A 20,015-nucleotide genomic window follows, 5' to 3' on the forward strand; every position below is an offset into this window, starting at 1 on the left:
AATCATCAGGTTCTCAATCCTTAAAAGATTCCCAAGTTTTCTTTACAATTCCTCTAAAAATTTACCGTATAAAAACGTATAGTAAAAAGCCGCGTTTATCAACAATATTTATTTCCGGCGCACGGAACTGCCATACAAAGTAATAGCTTGCGGTAGAGCCAAGAGTCCATGAGGATTACGATGTAAGTTAACCGCGAGTTATGTAACAAGCGTATAACTAAACGGCTCCTTACTCAGTAAAGAGGGAAACAATAAGCTGTTAAGCATTGCTCGTACAATTACCGGTAGTTAGAGCGTGATAAGTGATATTCAATGGCTTTCATCGTACTACCATAATTAAAGGTGGTCAAGTATAATGTTCGCACTGCATGATTTTATGGTTCTTAAGAAACTGCAAATTAATTTCACGTAACAAGTTATTCAAATATTGTCCGCATCAGCTTCACGATCACAGACGATGACTGATAATCTATTTTTTTTTATACTGTATACAATAAAATTAAAATAACTTTTGGCAACTCAATAGCAAATTTTTTAAAGCAATCGTTAGTCTTTCGGGGAAAAAATTATTCATTTTTTATTAAAACAGAAAATTACTTCGAATTTGTGTATAAAAATATTATTAATAATGGTCATAGTTTTTCTTGGTTCTTAATAATTTTGATAACTATTTTTATATAAACATGCCAATAAGTAGAATTGAAATGATCGAATATGATATTAGTTGGCAAGTGGAATACCAGAATCGGTCGTTTACAGAATATCGAAAACGTGGGTATCTCTCGATCGAAGCGAGATCAATCCGCGCGCTTTTAAAGCACGCATCTTCTCGAGGTCAGATTAAGAAATCGAACTTCAGGCCAGCACGTCTGGTCAGTAGCCGGCATCTGAGAAAGGAGAGATCGCAGGTGTTGCGTAACATTCCGAGGTAATTTATACCACTCATGGTTAACAAATACCACGTACCGTAGCTTTGTGTGAGCAGCGCGAGTTATTTTGCACTCTCTCCTTGGTATGCGAACTATAAATTGCCGAACAAACGTTGCGTTTGCGATGTTGACCCTTCCAATCGCGGTGCTCATTGCCTTCGTGCTAAGATTTATTTACAATACGCGATCCAAAGATGATATCTCACAATAATACACGCGCGTACAATCCGCTCCTATAATCGATACTAATGGTTGAATTGATAATTGAGCCGTATGATTTTACAAAATTGTTTCAAGGTAGCTAAAAGTTAAATGATTTAAAGAACGTTCACGTTTGATACGATTATCTGTATGACGTAAATTAAATATTTGTTGTTATTACGCGTTATGGGCTTTTTGCTTTCTTAACAAAGGTTGCAAAAGCGTAAATAAATCTTAATTTGTGTTAAGTTATGGGCCTCCGTAACTCCGTTCATTGCTTGCAGAGAGAAACGGTTGCAAAAGCTATGCGAAGTAGAAACTGTAATCGTGGAGAAATTATGATCGTTGTCGAGCAATATTCATCAATACCATGTTGAACTAATTGGTGAGAAATCGTGAAAGAGAGAATGCGGATATTACGGGTATTTGAACAGTGTATGTTTTCCGCTGTAGGAAATAACAGGGATGGAAATGGAGAGATAGGTTGCTGTTTATTTAATTGCACTTTTAGTACTTGATCGTAAATTAAGAGAAAATAGATCTGCAAATTGATGGGGGCCGGAGCATTGAATCAACAGAGTTATAACACACGCGTCCATGAATAAATGGATCGAAAGCTGTGTGCAAGTGAGAGCAAAGGAAATATTTGCGTCAAATAAGAGATTCCGAATAAACTGAAGATGAAGACAAACTGATGTTCAAAGAAGGAATAAGGACGATTTAACATTATAACGGGACGATTGACAACATAAAATGTTTTAAAAGTATAATAAACCGTTAAATGAAGATTAAAAGAAGCATTAAAAAGCGGTTTTGATTTAGCCTGTCTATTTATTACAATGTTTCCTCTAATATAATTCTTCAGAATAAATAATTCGCAATCGACACGTGTAAACAGGTCTTCTGTTCGAATATTGAGTAATTCAAGGTCATTGAGGATCGTCATTGAATGCCACCGGCATCAAATTCTTGACCAACAAAATTCTTGAAGGCTCGTATTCATTAACAAAGTTGAGAGTAAGAGGCAAGATTGTTAAAATTCTTTTTTTTTTGTACTTTTTATTTGTAACAAGAGAGAAAAAGAGAAAGAGACAGAATGAAAGAGAAAGAAATGTAATATAAAATTATTTACCAGCACCGGTCGATTGGGAAAGAACCGAACAATGTATAAGTATTTCTATCATTTTTTTTTCAGCCGTAAATGCATGATATTTACGTTTAACATTAGAATATTTTCCACGATATTGCACTTTAATGTGCAGTATGTGTTGCGTCCGATGCTTTAGATGGCAATTTCAAAATTGCATCATTAGCGTCCTACATTTAATTCGGGAGTGAAAGCATGCTGACCGATTTATACGCAATGAAGAATTCCCAATGATGCTGAACCTCGTAAGAATTATATAATGAACCGCTCGAGTTAACGCATAGCTGATACAATACATTTGGTTTCCGACAAAGGAATCAATTTGAAAATTTGAAAATATCATATCGATATTAATGGTCTGTTTGCTAATGAATAAAATATGCAAATGTAAGTCGGTCAATGTCAATTAACTAGTTTTACATACTAGTTTTACATACATACTAATATGTTCTTATATATGTATACGCTCTCCGGCAGAAAGGTTGTCCGATTGAGTTTCGGAATAACCTATTTATATAGCATCTTATTTATATTTAATATCCAGCTATTCCACGTGTCAGCAATTACCAATTCTTTTAACATTTCAATATATTTGACATCTTGTTTGTCTGCTCTAATGAATCTAAAGTTAATAATAATATTAATTATCGATGCAGCAAGTGTCGAAACGCTGCACGCGCTGACTTGAGAACAATAAGATAAAGGTTTTTATTATACATTAAGAAGACATAATTTGTCGCAAGAAATGTTGACGTCATCTACTAACAATACGCACTTCACGATATCATTTCAACATTAAAAAGACTATATTAATAATCATCTAATTATTATTATAGAAATTTCTGCGAAGCGTCCTAGCATAAGAATAACAAAGGTCTCTGGACATTATACATTCTTATATATAGATTTATATATATAGTATTTTTATATATATACATTATAAATTATAATACAATATAAATATAATTGAAAACTAATTATAATAAAGATACCATCAACTTTCCGATTAATATATAGATATATTTGACATCTAATTATATATACATAAATCTATCTTTATGCAGTAGTGTCAAAGATAATATAGATTAACCAAACCTTGATGTTAAGATCTTTTGATACTAATCTTAAACTGTTGCCACGAGAAACGTGTTTCATAATATATTCTCCAAGTTATCTACGTGCTTCGTTTGGTTTTTGTTAATATAATTTCCTCATGCATATATGGACGAAATTGGATTGTTAAAAACTTGGCAAAAAGTAATTTTGGTTTATCTTATACAATCATCTCAAATAAGCAAGTTTTTAATAGTTGAATGGCAATTTTTGTTAATGAAAAATTGTCATATTTACAGCACAAAAGAATAAGTAATAACATACCAAATAAGAATTACACATCGTTTCTTATTTTAATAATTCTTCGAAATTCAAAATGATATATATAAGTATCTCTGAAAAGCATTATCAATGAAAGAACATATGTATGGATTTCATTTACAGCACAAAAGAATAAGTAATATACTAAATAAGAGTTACACGTCGTTTCTTATTTTAATAATTCTTCGAAAATTCAAAATAATATATATAAATTTCTCTGAAAAGCATTATCAATGAAAGACCATATGTATAGATTTTATTTACAGCACAAAAGAATAATTAGTAATAGTATGCCAAATAAGAGTTACACATCGTTTCTTATTTTAATAATTCTTCGAAATTCAAAATGACATATAAGTTTCTCTGAAAAACAAATTATATCAATGAACATATGTATAGATTTTATTCACACACAATGTCGGCAATACTTGATACTCGGCACTAATTTTCAATGTAGGTCAATGCTTGTTCTATGAGAAATACTGGGTACCTATAGTGTCGACATCCATTAAAAAAAAATCGTTTGCGCAAACATGCATTGAGCATATGCGTACATTTAACATCGGTGCGTTTTGACACCTGCACCGTTAACGCTACTATCACTTTTTTTTGCAGGCAGGATAGCAGCGATCTGCCTAGGTCTTCTTGCACTTGTGATCGGTATAGTGCTCAGTAGCATACCGTGGGTCGATTACCTCATCTTGAAAGTAAGTATATGAAACTTTGAGTACATACAATCGTAAAATGATTCGATAGCTTATAAATATGTAATACAGTCATCGCTCGACGTTTTAAAAAACTGTGTACTTACTTATTTATCGGTATTAAGAAGATTTAAAAAATCATGTATATTACATGAGCATGTAATAAAATCTTTTATTTGTATTGTCAGGATATTTTACAAAGTGCAACGAGCATATATTTATCATCTTTGAAAAGAATAAGAAAGAGAAGAGCTAAAAGAGATACAGATTAACTTATATTGAATTTTTGAAATTTGCAATTTTGCTGGCGATTATCTATTAATTTAATCGTGTTTAATCGTAAAACTGTTTTTGTATTCTAGTTTGCTTTCTGTTTTTACTTTTAAATTTAATGATGTGAGATTATATTGAGATAAAACTAGTATATTTAGACAAAGTAAGTCTCGCGCAATGAATACTTAATATTTTTTACAGCATGCATGTGCGAAGTGCATTAGCATTCGCAGTAAATACCTTCGCGAATGTCTTTCATTGTCCAAAGCCATATTACGCATCCATATATGTCGTCTGCAGATAATTTATGCCTGCATATGCAAATGACTGTCAGTACAGCAATTATGAATCAAATATATTCTTACAATTTTTGTTTGAATAGTGCTATTTGCACAACTTTAATTCAGAGATTGTGATAAATAACTCTCTTTTAATATATTAAAACTAACTTATTATATTATTAGTATTATTATAAATTATCACAATTAACGAATTATTGGAGTCAAATGTATGACTTATTGTTCGAACTGTTAGCAAAAATTAATACGCAGACTCTCTACACGATTTCTTCTAACGTTATTTCACAAGTTCTAACGTTTCAACTATCCGCGAGATTAGATCAATCTCCGGAAAAGCGATTGGATTAATCCGTGTTTTGTTGTTTAATTGCTACAAGTTTTGCAACATAAATGGAAATTTATTTCCGTTCTTAAACTTTCCCTTTCCGTACATTTCCTTGTTGATTGAGAAAAACAGCAATCTGTATTTATAAAAAGAATGAAAGTGACTTCCCACATCTTAAGAAAACAGTGGAGCTCTTATTAAATTTGTATTTATTCTTCTATTTTTAATTTCTCCGGAAATTATATGAATGCAAAAACTTATCCATGTAAGAATACCAGGTGCTTCACGGAATGATCGGTGCGAAATAACGTTGCTCGCTAATAATCCAATTTTCTCAATATTATAAAAACTCTGATCACATTTCTCTTCGAGTCGACTAACGACTATTTTGCATAAAAATATCACGACAAATTACTCTAAAGGTAACGCAAACGTGCACGTGTACAAATTGCAGTTTTAATGTGAGAGAAGCCGTGTATATATGCTGGTAATAATATCGGCAATTCACCTGCTGCTTTTCCAGCAACTACGTCTATGGAACGGCTCGCTCTCCTTTCAATATTGGCAGAAGCCAGGCGTAATTCGATTGACCAAAGTCTATATATTTAACGTAACCAACACGGAGGGTTTCCTGCAGTATAACGAGAAGCCGAAACTCCAGGAAGTTGGCCCGTTCGTATATCGGTAAGTCTATTTACAATATTTAGTGCTGAGACAATCAAAGGGTCCCTAAAAATCGCATTCAAATATATTTTTTCTTTGAATGGTTACGCACCTTTAGTTTCAGTTTAATTTTTAACTTCACTTTGGTTCTCAATTTTTTTAACATCTTCCATTAACATTCTCATGTAAGTCTGCAAACTGTCTGCACAATCCGGATTGTGTATTTATAGGCGCAGCTTTGTTAGACAACACTAATCAATGAGAAAACTGAATACTTTTTGCAGAGAGGATATGGAAAAAGTTAACATCGTGTTCCATAATAACGGAACGGTTAGTTATCAGCATAAGAAAATTTTAAATTTTGTGCCTGAAATGTCTTTAGATGGAGATATCAAATTGATGGTGCCGAATATACCTTTGCTGGTGAGTTTACAATTATAATTAAGAGCACTTATCAAGAATTTAAAGGTATACGTAAACACTTCTTTTCTTTGTAGACACTTTCGACGCAAAGCAAGAGTCTCCCTCGTTTCATCACAATGGGATTGTCGATTTTCTTGAGCGGAATGCACATGAAACCCTTCGTTCCTGTAACTGCGCAGGAATTAGTCTTCGGGTACGACGACCCATTAGTTAGCCTTGGTCACAAATTTCTTCCCAAAACAAGACGGCCCATGAGCAGAATGGGCCTTTTTCTCGGAGTAAGTGTTACGCAGTAATCATTCACATATTTGCTTTCTATATTCTTTTTATGCAAATAATTGGGTCGTTGTGAAATATTTGGTATGCGTCAACATACTTGTCTAGCAATTTATAACCGAAACCCTGATTGTAGAGAAACGGTACCTTGAGCGAGATATCTACGATATTTACTGGACACACGGATATGAAAGAGTTCGGTTTGATAAATCGATTGAACGGGCTCGATCATTTGCCGTACTGGCCAAACGCACCGTGCAATTCCATTACGGCTTCGGAAGGTAAGCCGTTCTTTATTTTATAAGACAGAACGACGTGCTAAAAAATTTTAATGAAATATTCAATCGCTTTAAATTTTTATCGCAGTAAAATATAATTGAACTGTCGAGTTTGGAATGTTCTTTTTGCAGGATCTTTTTTTCCGCCGCGGGACCGGACTGGTGCGGACATCATTCACGTCTGGGACAAGGATCTCTGTAGGACATTGCCGTTACAATATCGCGGCCCGGTAGAGAAGGCGGGCATCAAAGCGGATTTGTACACTCCGCCGGATGTACTTTTCGGTCGACCGAACGAAACAGCGCCTACCGAAGATGAATGCTTCTGCTCGGACGGCATTGCCAATTGCCCTCCGCAAGGCTTGCAGGATATTAGTCCGTGTCAATACAGTAAGTGTTCCAGGTTTTACAAAATTAATAGAATTCTTGAACATTCTTCGAATTTTATTAACATCCATGCTTTTTATTTCAGGTGCACCAGTGTATCTCTCGTTTCCACATTTTTACAAAACGGATCCTAAATTGTTAGATGCTATTGATGGACTCAAGCCGGTCGAAAAACTGCACAGATCATATTTCAAAATCCAGCCAGTAAGTAAAGCATAGAAAAAAATCCTACAAATCCTAGATATGTCAAGCTTTCTTTATTATTTTATTAACACAATCAATTTAATTGTCTATTAAGATTGACATTAATAAATTAAAATATGAATATATAAATAGTAAAAATACCATGTCTAAGATCTAAGATAATCATGATTCTTTTTTTTATTTCCTTATAGAAACTAGGAGTACCGATCGAAGCGAAGGTTCGCGTCCAGTTGAATCTGAAAGTAGAACGACAGCCTAATATCGCGGTGGTCGCGAATTTTCCCGACATAGTCTTCCCGATCATGTGGGTCGAGGAAGGCATGGAGGAGCTCACGCCGTCCATCAGGCGGTGGATTTACCTGGCGACCACGTTCGCCGACATCGCTGTGCCCTGCTTGACGTACGGCATGATTCTAGTCGGACTAATAATTATCATTACGGTGTTCGTGAAGGCGTACAATAGTCCGGTATTGGCGCACGAGGCGATCGAGCTCGGCAAGAGGACCATCAGGAGAGGCTCGTCCTTCTTGATAAATGGCCAGCATCGACTGTTGGCGGGTCGGGACTCCTACATTTTGCTAAGCAACAACGATATCGACGAGAAGCAGGACATTATAGAGATGTGATGGACATTGTTTGTGCGTGAATTCTAGTATATTATAGAAACGCTCATGCTAATTATAGAGCGAGCGCATAATTAATGACGCCTAGTCTCGATTTCTCGTGAAGTAAATTAATCTCGATATTAATAAAAATTCGTTGGAGGGACAAAACAAATTTTTTTTTTTTTATTGCTCTCTCGAGGATCGGAATCTGATGATTATCGAAGGAACTTAGGATTGCAGGGTTAAACAGAATTCAAGAATCTCAGGAACTAAGGCAATTAAGATCTGAGATGTTTAGGATTTAAAACGCATGACACTCAAGGCACTTAAAATCCGGGACATCTAGAATCTAAGTAATGTAGAATGTAATTAACTTGGATTTTAATTAATATGTAATTTAAGGTATTTAGCGGGATATACAGGACTTGCGCGAAGAATACAAGAACTTTTTATCAAGACTTTAATCATTAATAAAGTATATCTTAAGAACTCTTATACAACTTTTCTTTACGCAACTTACTGAAAGATTACGAGCCTTTTATTTAGGGTGTATTCGCGCGGTTTTACAATTTCACCAAACAGAAGCAGAAACTATACGTGGTGTATGTCTAGACTGTAGTTAAGATTCAGAAAACTTTGGCGTTAGTTATTTAAAATGTTCGGAGCCACATATCATTCAAATTGGATTTAAGCATTCCGAGTATTTAAATTCTTAATATTTTGGAATTAAAAAATTACAAGAATTAACGTACGTATGATAAAATTGTCATTTAATATGAGATGGCTGATTTATCTTGTTTAAAAATAGGCATTAAAAATTTAAGCTAGGCGTCATTAATTGGTATGGCATGATGAAATATAAAATGCGTTTTGTTTGACTGCGTACACCAAAGTTTCGCTTTCGACGGTTTAGATGGACTAATTAACCAATTGCGAAATACGCGCAGCCGAAATTGGTTTGTATTTCGTATATGTAAAAAGTCTTGTTCATTTTACACGGATTTATTCAGTTGAAACCCGCGGAAAGTTTCGTTGTTTAATGGAATTCAAATTCGCCAAAGAATATATATATAATATATATAATATATACATATATAATATATATATAATATATATATGTACGTGTATCCATGATCTTTCACAATATGTGAAAGTAACATACAACCATTATAATACTTTATAGCAATAATGAAGTGTAATACAGTAGCATTATCCATTATTAATTATGGAAGAAAAGACAAAACTTTTGGGGTTTGACGGGCGCTTATGGATACACTATAATCAGGAATTACCTGATGATATAATTTTCAGTATCGCGAAAGATCCCAAGATCATGTTAAATATGTTATTGTGTCTGTGATTCCGTCCTTATTTATATATAATATGCAATATGCACTTGAATATAGAGAGCAACGAGGGGAGAAGCTTCAACAGGCAATTATGTGAATGGATGAAACTTTCACTATAGTAGCGATCGCGGCATGATTGCGGCGTAAGACGATGCTTCCTCTCAACGTGTCTCACTCGTACTCGGCCATAAAATCTAGTGCAATATTAGTAATCGTATGTTAAGTATACCATTCGCCGCCAACGTATGATGAAACAACGTCGATTAGAAGTAAGGTCAGTTGCACCGACAACTTTATAGCGCTACATGTATCTGCGTAAAGCTAATTTCGGTTAAACGATCGGAGAGGAGCGCAGCTCTAGCTTTAAAAAAAAATGTTGAAAAGGCAAATTTAGATAATTGCGGTTAATGTTAATCGACGTCGGTGCGTTATAAGTTAAACATGTTTCGAATCAAATGAGTGATACATCGTGGACGTAATGCGACTGCGTATCACATTTTTAGTACTTGTAATCTATTCCGAAGATAAAAACAGTGTAAGGTAAACTTGTTATTGCCAGAACGGAATTTTGTAATTGGACTTTAATAAAATATGTTTATCCAGATATCAATGTACAGCATCAGTTATCTACGTTACTTTATATGCTATTATACTGCATGTAAATTTATGCGTCTTTCTTATTATAATGGAATCAATTAATTCTTATGCGTGAATTATATATTTACATTGCCCAAGAACGTTATTAATGTAATCGGTGTTTTTTATTCAAGTTTTTCGTCGACATAAATAAAAGAAATTGACGCAATACCTATACGATCTATGCTAATTCTATGTAAATCCATCGGTCGATAAAGACTTGTTTGCGTCTTGATATAGATTATCGGAAATTTCCGGTTCCATTATGTTTTGGTCCCAGCGACGAACCTATCGTAAGTTTTTTTTTATAAAAATATCATGAATTGTAATGTCTCTTCGAAGTTTCTTCGATCACAGGATTGTGCACGTTTTCGACTGGAAAGCAAAAAAGTTATTTAATAATAATCTTATTGTAAAATAAAAAATTTATATTAATTAATATATCCTTTGTAAAATATGTTTCATTTCAGCTGTACCTTAGCTTTCGGATTCGCTGCGCTGCTTGTATTCTTAGTTCCATTCTGCACTTCTTGCCGTTTTCCTTTAAACAGCTTTGCCATCTTAGCTAGAAAACAATAATCCATTGCGCAATTTTTATTTCTGAATTTAATTCTATTTCATAGTAAATTTTTATTTAATTCTTGAAAAATAAAAGACGCTTGTTTTACCTGTTCGCGGCGGCGGAGATTGCACTACGTCAGCATCGTCCTGCATGCCGTCTGTTTCCGCTTTCTCCGGTTCGTCAGCGTGTTCATCTTCTTCGACTTTTTCTATGGAATTCTCGATAGCTTCTATGGTTTCCCTCGAAATTGCTGATGTCGATTTTCTAGCTGATTTTGCACTTGAATTTTGTTCGTTGCTGGTCTTCATCTCTTTGTCATCTTTTTCTTTTTCATCTTCTTCGTTCTCCTTTGAAGATTCTTTTCCGTTCGTATCTTCAACACTTCCAGATTTTAATCTCGGTGGTTTCGGCGGTGGTGTAGGGTTCGTCGTCGTTTTCTGTCCCTCTTCCTCCTGTATTCTCGAGATTTCTGTTTTTGTACATAATTCCTCTACGTCTTGCGTTACTGTCGCTGCCATTTCCATATTTTTATTATTTTCTTGTTTTTCATCATTTTCACTAATATCTTTACTTTCGTTGCTTTCAATATTTTTATTCTCATGGCCTTCATCATCAAGATGATCTTTTTCTTGCGAGCTTTCTGGAGTAATTTCTGAAGATACATTCGCGACTTTTTCGTCATTCGCTGAAGATAACATTTCTTCGTTATTTACAATATTTTCTTTTGATAAATCTTTCGAAGCATTTATTTGAGTATCATTAATATCAGATGTTTCACTATTTTGATCTGGATGGTGTAAATCATCCTTTTCATCTGTCGATTTCTCCGTGTTGCCCACTCGATGTTCATTTTGCATATTTATAGGAAGCTTTAAAGGAGGTAGAGAACTATTTTTCTGCTCCTGAAATCGATAAGAGACTCATAAACATGTCTCATTAATTTAAATAATTAAAAAAAACTAATAATTTATTTTCCACGCGCGAATATGTGCATAACTTAAGTTGCGTTTACCATCGAGTCCGATTGCCGTCGTGATTGATAATCTATCTCATGTCTTCGACCAATTAATATCGTATGACATCCCCCGCAGGCAACCTATTAGTTAAGAAATAAAATAAGCACACAATTAGAACGCGATAAAAAGTGTGACATACATATTTATACAAATTGATAAGTAGAGTTACATCCGAAACGAAGAGCTCCTGATATTTGGCAGCGAATGTTACTTCGTGAACGTTATTTTCGTTCTCTTCGAGACCCAACTTTCCGTGTCGGCCGTCGCCACAGGTGAAGAGCTTGCCGGACTCTGTTATTAATAAATAATGTAATTACCGACGAGGGGTTTAAGGATTTCAAGAACACGATGATTGCAGCAGAATTTTAATTACCAGTAAGTATAGCGCTGTGACTTTCACCGCAAGCAATCTTGACGATCTTCTCGTCTTGAAGAGCCCCGCGTGAAAGAAGTTTTGGCGTGTGTGTCTCGTTAACATTTGTGCCCATACCGAGTTGCCCGCTGGCGTTACTGCCGGAGCAGTAAATATTGCCATTTTCTAAAAATGTATACAGTCAATTTTTATAAATCTCGCACTTGGCTGTGTTTTATTAAAAAAAAATTAAAATATGAAATTGAAATTTCTAGCCGCTGAGAGATCCGCAAATATACACGCCGTTCAAACACAAGTAGCGTTCAAAGTATATCGATTTCAAACTCTATCGATCTCAACCTGCTAGTATGAGTGTGTGATGACCCCCGCATGCGACGTGAAGTGCCGTCGCCGGTAATTGCATCTGCTTCGGTGCGACTTGCGTAGAAAAGTTGATGTTGATTCCGAGTTTACCACTTTCCGACTCGCCGCAGACATAAATGAGTCCGCTTTCTGGAAACGAGTCATGTCGCCGAATTATATACACGCTAATGTATTTTACAACCTCTCGTGCTCGTGCGAGTCGTTATAAGCGTGGCTGTAACGGAAGCGATTTTATCTTGCGGAAAGTGTGCTGTGACGTCTCAGAATACCTGGACGGATTCTTGGAACTCTATTTTATTTTTCCCGGCTCAACATCTTATAATTATTTTATCTTTTTTCTTCTAAGCGAGTATGAAAAAAGATATTACGTAGAAGAAAAATATAAATATGTTTCTGTTCATTTGTGTGTGTATTACATATGTACTTCAAACTATTATATAATCTGTTATATCAGAACTAAGTATTGTCATCGAGCATCGCATTACCAGTCAAGAAAACTGAATGATAATATCCCGCGCTGATTTCCTTTACCGGTTCGGAAATGGGGACCTTCGTAGGCTTGTTAACCAGACCTGAAATCCCTGGCAATCCTAACTGTCCTTCCAGATTGCTTCCCCAGGCGACAACTCCGCCGTCGCTCGTCAGAACCATCGAATGATGCGATCCTGCTGCAAGTTGGACGATCCGGGGCCCAGCGAGACCACAATCGTAGACCAAGATTGGAGAACTGGAGCTGTCACCTATCGCGGAATTTTCCCGACCCAGTTGACTTTCTTGATTGCTGCCGCACGCGAAAATTTTCTGAGCTCCTAAAAAATTATTTCGACACAACTGTTTAATTTGTTCATTAACTAAAAAACCGTTTGCACATTTTGCAGCAAACCGTGAGAAATAATTTATAGCCTTCGTTCACAAAGAGTTAATTAAGATAGACTGATAAAATTGGCTGTAGGAATATGTTCGCTATTTGCCTGAAGCAACTTTAATCGATTGATAAATTAACATTTCGAATTCCTACTTAGAAAGCCAGCGAAGTGGCGTGCCATTTAAGAGAGTGCTTATCCAGTTGATCCCTTCAAACGAGAACAAGATTGAGGTTGAATGACTCGGCAAATATTCGCCGAAGTTCGTGACACGCAAAGCCACATATATAGAAACGGCATGCTCACTTAATACCTCGCATCTGCTAATGACAGCTATATGTACATACGTATGAGGGGTATTCTGTTCCAGACATCGATCGTGTTTTTACGATCTATTGCTTTGGCAAATAGAGAGCCAATTATTTAATCGAAGACTGACTTTTTATTTCTCACGATTTAAATCCTTATATCTGTTGCATTGAGAAAAATTGACAGATATAGATTTGTTTATTATCGAGAGAAAGTGCGATTAAAATATATTTCGTATATCTATTCGGCTACGCATCACTCGTTTCTCACCTGTACATATCAAGGTGTGCGCTCTCCCACATGCCACATGCGTGACTTTTTCCGGTTTCAGAACTAAAACACATTGGACTCTCGTTAAAATCACGAGTAGCAATTCGTTGAAACGGAATATTTTTAAAAAAATTAACCTCGACATTTATAAATGATTATAAATTGATTTTCGACACATACGAAGTGGCTTTAAAAAACTCATAAAAACTATTTTTAACAAGATATATTAACAAGAAAAAGATGGCAGCATTTAAACGTAGAGAACGTCATCTTATTAATATTTAACACGTTAGCTATATCGTGTCACACCCCATTTGCAATAAGATGCCGTGTAAACACCCGGCGCGCGCGCGTGTCACTACGTCTTATTTTATATTATAATCTTTCCATCGGAAAAATACTGTAAGTTATTTTGACAGTTACATGGCTCATCAGGAATGCCTGTTTTTTTTTTACCAACGTAAGAGGCGTAGTAGTATAATATTATATATATAACCCAGTAGTATAATATTTGATCATAAAAATAAAAGTTTACGAAAAACTATGCTATATTGTTTAATATACTGGCATATTGTTGATACGCGGAATAAATAATACATTTCGATAGCCAATGTGTTAAATTTTTTGCTGCTACGATAAGGTGGCTACAAACTTTTTACACACGATGGTTTGCTAATATGGTTTTTGTGACCCAGACCCAGTTGACCCCAATCGTTACTGCCAAAAACAAAGAGTCTGCCGGTTTCTGAAATAAGAAAAAAGCCAAGGCAGTCCAAGCAAAATTGAAGAATACATTTAGTTAGATTATAATCTCACAGAGACTATCCTTAACATTAGGATAATCTTTAGATTAAGATAACATTAAGATAAATTGCATTTACGTAACATAAGTATTCGAGGAATCTATAGGATCTAAAAGTACCTAGAGGTATAAATCCACGAGCAGTAAACACATATAGTTACATAATTTTAATTACGGTACTAAACAGACAGCATGTTGCAATTGCTCGCACACTGAGAAAAAAAAATCGTAGATTCAAAGAAATATTATTTGATTCAACTAAATGCAGCGGTCACGGGCTGTCAAACTAACATTTGTTAATTCAAAAAATATTATATTTAAATAGATTCAGAATTTCTTGATATTACTCACGTATATTTGATTTAAATATATTAATATTTGCATTAAACAAATCACTACAACTAAACGAGTTTAGTCAAATTTACAACATTTTTTTCTCAATGCATGCAAGTAAATTTCAAGATCCAAAAAAGAATCAGAGAAATTATGTGGAGAAATGGCAAGAAATACATAAATACGTTCTTTGTCGCTTGGGTTGCAATAAAAAAAACGAGCAAAATAAAATTTGCATCGCAAATAAGATAAATAAAATATTAACCGATATATTTAGTGAATAATTGAGGGATTTATGAAATATTTTATGACAATATTACATCATTCTTACTATTAATTATAGCCTTTCTTTTATTTTTACTAGCAAGACTTTTTTTATGTGCAAGGCAAACAAAAATACAACATATTTCATCGGAACGCGTTAAGCTAATAACACCAACAATGTCGGATACGCCGACCACTGCGTGTTCAATATCGATTTACCGGGCAGTGGATATTTCTATGTAAGCATAGCTGAACTGTATATACTCTTTACATAGCATGTTACAGAAGCTGTAAATCACGCAGAATCATCATACGGTCTTGCATTATAAAGCCCATAAATTTCAGAATGTTATATTATTAAAATTCGAGATTTTTAACGCGTCTTATTGTCGATAAAAATCGGGCTGTATAATGCAAAATATAAGAACAAGATAATATTTTGCGACTAAATTTAGAAAAAAAAACAAGAAAAAAGATAGCATTTTTGTCTTTGTTTATTAGTAAGTATCTAACTTTGTCTGCCAACATTGCTCATTATGAATACATGGTTTACAGTCAACGTTACACCTCGCAACATTGATTAACGATATTCGATAGAAGGTATAACCAACTGTATTGTCACTCTCTTTTTTATTAGAGTTATTATTTCTTTCCGATAATCCAAGTTAGATCGATTTCAAGTTGAGTTTGAATTATTTGGAGCCAATATGGTATCTGAACCTACTGCTAGATTATATTTGATTACCGGATTAAACTTGCAATTAGACCGTTGACTGCTTTTCAGGCTGATCGATTATAAATTGCTCTGTAAAGGAACAGATTTAAATACTTACGACAAACAACGGCAGAGTGCTCATCTCCACATTCAATGACGACAACCGGATCCTTGCGTATGAAGAAATGCGACGCAATGTTGTCCGCGAATCTGCTACGGCCGATCGTGAACACCGCCCCAGTCTCTACAACGTGCAAAGATCGATACATCGTTAAATATTGAAGGCAGGAATGGATCAATCTTTCTATCTTTGAAACTCGTGATTTTTTGGATTGATATTTGATTGATCTTGCCCTTAAATTTTGCTCTGAAATAATAATTACGCGAACCTCTTTTTAGAACTCTGTTTTGAGTAAAAATTTATGCTTAAAGTTCTCTATTATTAATATAAATCTGTACTTGAGGCCACATCTTTATTTTATTATTATTATTATTATTATATTATCGTCGCTATCATCATTATTGTTATTATTATTATCATCTTTGAAAATTTATTGCAACGTTTGCAACATGCTCGATTGCAATCGTTGCAGATTAGTCTTTCGCGAAGTTTATAAATGCATTATAAGTATATCTGTATTTGATGTATTTGCATGTGAAGCTATAGCATTGTAGCAATCTTTAATCTCCGACTTGAACAGAAGTATATTTAATGTTTCCAGATTCATCAAGTATATGCTAACATATAATATATATATATATATATATATATATATATATATATATATATATATATATATAGGAAACGTAATCTTTAAAGTTTCCTTTAGAAAATCGATCTACACTTTACCATTGTTTTCAGGAAAGGACATTGTCGAATCGTTACGTTTATTTATGTATGTTAATATATGTTCACGGTAACGGCATTAATACAGTACAGAAATAATCTCTCGACGAGCTAATTGCCGGAATCGTCTATAGATTTTTCTATTTCTGCGTACAATGGGCGGAGTCAGTGGAGTGTTATGAATATGTTGAGTACGGTAACGAGCTACGGTTGAGTGTTAAGTTTTATCGCTGCATAACCTTGGCATAAATTAGGTTTAAAAGCCAACGTGGAGTAAAAAGGACCGGAAAGGCGTTAAGACACCGAATGCCGTCTCAACACGAGATTAACGGTAGGGTATTTCGGTCTCCCTTTACAAAGGTCAATAACGTAAAACCGGCGATAAATCCTTCGAGATTTACGCTTACGTCTTGCTTATCAAAAGTTCAAACGGCGGCCTTTTGCATAATTCATTACGCATCTGTCCTTCATTGAACAACACGAACCATCTCATCATCCTGCTAAAGACTCTTTCAATATATTGCAAAATTATAATGAGGAGTTGTAAGTTGTAATACTCAATTATAGTACTCAAATCTTACCTTGAAAGTATTTCTTCAGAGACCTTTAGAAATCTTCTCTTAAATCTTTAAACTTGAAAACTTTCATATTTTCTCAACGTTGCAGATTATTTAATTCTCAAATCTCATCCAAATTTTAGCTTGCATAGTTTTTTAAATATATTACCTTTAAATTTTGTAATTTTTTTTATCTTATATCGTATTTAGATCCTTTCGCATCTTTTATGTCCTTTTCTATCGATGTAAATTAATTTTAATCGCGGTTGAATTTTATCTTTTTCTAGTTCTAAAAATTAGAAAAAGATAAAAGACAAGTTAAATCGAAATTAAAGTTAATCTGTATATGATAGAAATGGACATTAAACTACATTATTTATACTAATTGTCATAATTTTTTGACTTGTAAAAGAAGAATCATAAAATTATGGAAAGACAAAAGCAAACGTATTCTACTTTCATGAAAGATTAATAGTCCTCGAGAGGTTCGCATATTTTCCTAGGTTATTGACCCATGCACAGGTCGGTTAATAGCCGCCAAATTGCTCGGCAAAGCAATGTATGTATACATACATATAATCTACGGTAGTCGATAGCGATCATACGCGAATAGCAATTCATTCATATGTAACACATTCAAAATGCAAGCAAACTAGGTCATATCGAAAGCACCGGTGGATACCATATGTGTGCGTTAAGAAACTATATTCTATCCAAAAATACAAACAATTTAAAAGATAGAATTTTATTCTTTCTACAAGAAAATGTGAATATCTGTAGATAACAACGTGCGTTACATTATATAAGAAATATTTTATTACGGGATATATTAGGGAAGAAGTAACAAGTCTCGCTTCATGTTTAATTCATTCTCATGCCGCTTTACTACGTATCGAACGAGCAACTTGAGACGCGCCGTTATTACAAAACGTACGAGTTTATCAGACGAGTTAAGTGGCATCCTCGCGAACGGGAGTTTTTTGTCCCAGCTAATTTATCGAACTTGCAATAATAGCGCGCGATAACGCCGGCCAGTAAGTTAATGCATGAGTACGAATGCACGCGTATGACTCGCATGAAGCACGATGGTGGCATTAGCCGATTAACGACCGGATTGTGCTGGTAGCGGCACGCTTCTAAGCGACTAGCTACTGTCCGCTATTGAGGACATTCAACGCCACGCGGATTAAAGCGCCGACTAAACAATTATAGAGGCTTTGCGAGCTTATTTGACGAATAAATTGCGTGCCGTTGACTATGTTCGCAAGGGAAAAAACTCGATTATTACAGACGTCTCTTCGTTCTACAAGCTGTGTATATACAGTGCTCGTGAAACTTAAACTTAACTTAAATCGCGTAATTGCAATTTTCGCGACCCACCCAATTATCATTTGTCATCGAGTGACTGACGGTGAATCCCGCGCGACTATACACACTCGCGATCGCTCGATAGCAACGAGACGTATCGATTTTAGTTTGTTCACGCCGTTCACGCGGACACGGCACGGCGAAACAAAGGGGCACACGTCGGCGGGGGTTTTAATAATGCCGGGGGTGCTCTGTGCCCGTCGTTCGAGGGATCGATCGCCGCGCGGCCGGCGCGTTACGGTGATCCAGAATATATGACATAAAATTTGCAAGTGCGTGACGAATTTGTGCGTGCGTGCGTGTGGAAAAAAATTCCTCTTTCCCTTTCTCTTTCTCATGTGTGTGAGTGCTATCTTTTTTGTCTTTTTTTTTCTTTTAAATCGTTTTACCGGGTATGGTCTCTATGTCCGGCAGGCCCATGCTTGCACCTTGCGCCGCGCAAACTTGCAGCCGACTGACCGCCAGGTAAGCAGGCATGCTCGCCTCGCCGGTGCTGGGCGCTTTCAAGCCGGCCACGTATCCTAGCAACTGGAAATCAATTTCTAATGGCAACACGCGCCGCTGCCTTTCCTCGAAACTCGAAAGCCGAGGAACGGGAGCGTTCTCGACCACGGTTCTTCGACGGTTCTCGTCGACACTGGCCGGTATCGCCATATGCCTTAAAGTTAAAGTCTTTTTAAGTTTCGCTTCTTTTTACGTTTCTTCACTATCGCCAAAATAGAAGACAGCGCGCGATACATAACTATATTTCAGAAATTCAGACAGTTTATGCTCTATTAATGCGTTTATCAGATTTAGCGTGTAGCATTATTAGTTCCCACGTAATTATACTCTAAAAATATCGTAGCTAGCAGAAAGTTCTAAAAAAAGTCTTAAATACATCACAAAGACATTTATAAAAGACGACATAATTTTTTAAACGTTTTTCAGATGTATTTCAAAAGCTTCTGCTAGCTGGGATTTATCTCTAAACAGAATTATAAGCTTGCGCACTGTTGTTTATAGTATCAAATTTATATAGTATCAAATTATACTCAATTTAAGTAATTGTTAACCATTCCTCTAGGTCGAGCGTTACTGCTTCTCAATATTGTTAATAAATGAAACAATGTTAATTTAACTAAACCAATGAAGTTAAAAAATAATAGATACTGTTTTGTACATTTGATGGGCCTGGCAAGCTTATAATTACATTTTCTATAATATATGTTATTTATAAGCAACAAATTATATGTACAAAAATTGATAATTATTCTCATGATGTAAGTAGACTGACTGTTCTAGAGTTTTATTGATAATA

At 35.0% G+C, this 20,015-nt stretch overlaps 2 protein-coding genes across 2 annotated transcripts in view; one reads left to right on the top strand and one right to left on the bottom strand.

Moving 5' to 3' along the window:
• Positions 1-10,514, top strand: part of Dsb (debris buster) — a 36,764-nt gene extending 26,250 nt beyond the window's left edge. Inside the window, exons 3-10 of the mRNA XM_071771772.1 lie at positions 4,267-4,358; positions 5,776-5,936; positions 6,200-6,338; positions 6,413-6,616; positions 6,751-6,895; positions 7,025-7,282; positions 7,365-7,483; positions 7,675-10,514. Coding sequence (XP_071627873.1) covers positions 4,267-4,358; positions 5,776-5,936; positions 6,200-6,338; positions 6,413-6,616; positions 6,751-6,895; positions 7,025-7,282; positions 7,365-7,483; positions 7,675-8,109 — 1,553 coding nt within the window. The 3' untranslated portion in view covers positions 8,110-10,514. The remainder of the gene's footprint in view (positions 1-4,266; positions 4,359-5,775; positions 5,937-6,199; positions 6,339-6,412; positions 6,617-6,750; positions 6,896-7,024; positions 7,283-7,364; positions 7,484-7,674) is intronic.
• Positions 10,001-19,384, bottom strand: LOC139809110 (uncharacterized). The gene is made up of 12 exons (XM_071771771.1): positions 19,105-19,384; positions 16,062-16,187; positions 14,482-14,574; positions 13,830-13,892; positions 12,873-13,196; positions 12,364-12,516; positions 12,025-12,189; positions 11,821-11,942; positions 11,648-11,731; positions 10,742-11,537; positions 10,550-10,638; positions 10,001-10,448 (listed from the first exon to the last, which is right to left on the bottom strand). The coding sequence occupies exons 1-12, from the start codon at positions 19,367-19,369 to the stop codon at positions 10,425-10,427; spliced, it is 2,304 nt and encodes a 767-aa protein (XP_071627872.1). The 5' UTR covers positions 19,370-19,384; the 3' UTR covers positions 10,001-10,424.
• Positions 19,385-20,015: the final 631 nt, after the last annotated feature.

This window comes from Temnothorax longispinosus, chromosome 2 (genome assembly GCF_030848805.1).
Source record: "Temnothorax longispinosus isolate EJ_2023e chromosome 2, Tlon_JGU_v1, whole genome shotgun sequence".
Classification (NCBI taxonomy): Eukaryota; Metazoa; Arthropoda; class Insecta; order Hymenoptera; family Formicidae; genus Temnothorax; species Temnothorax longispinosus.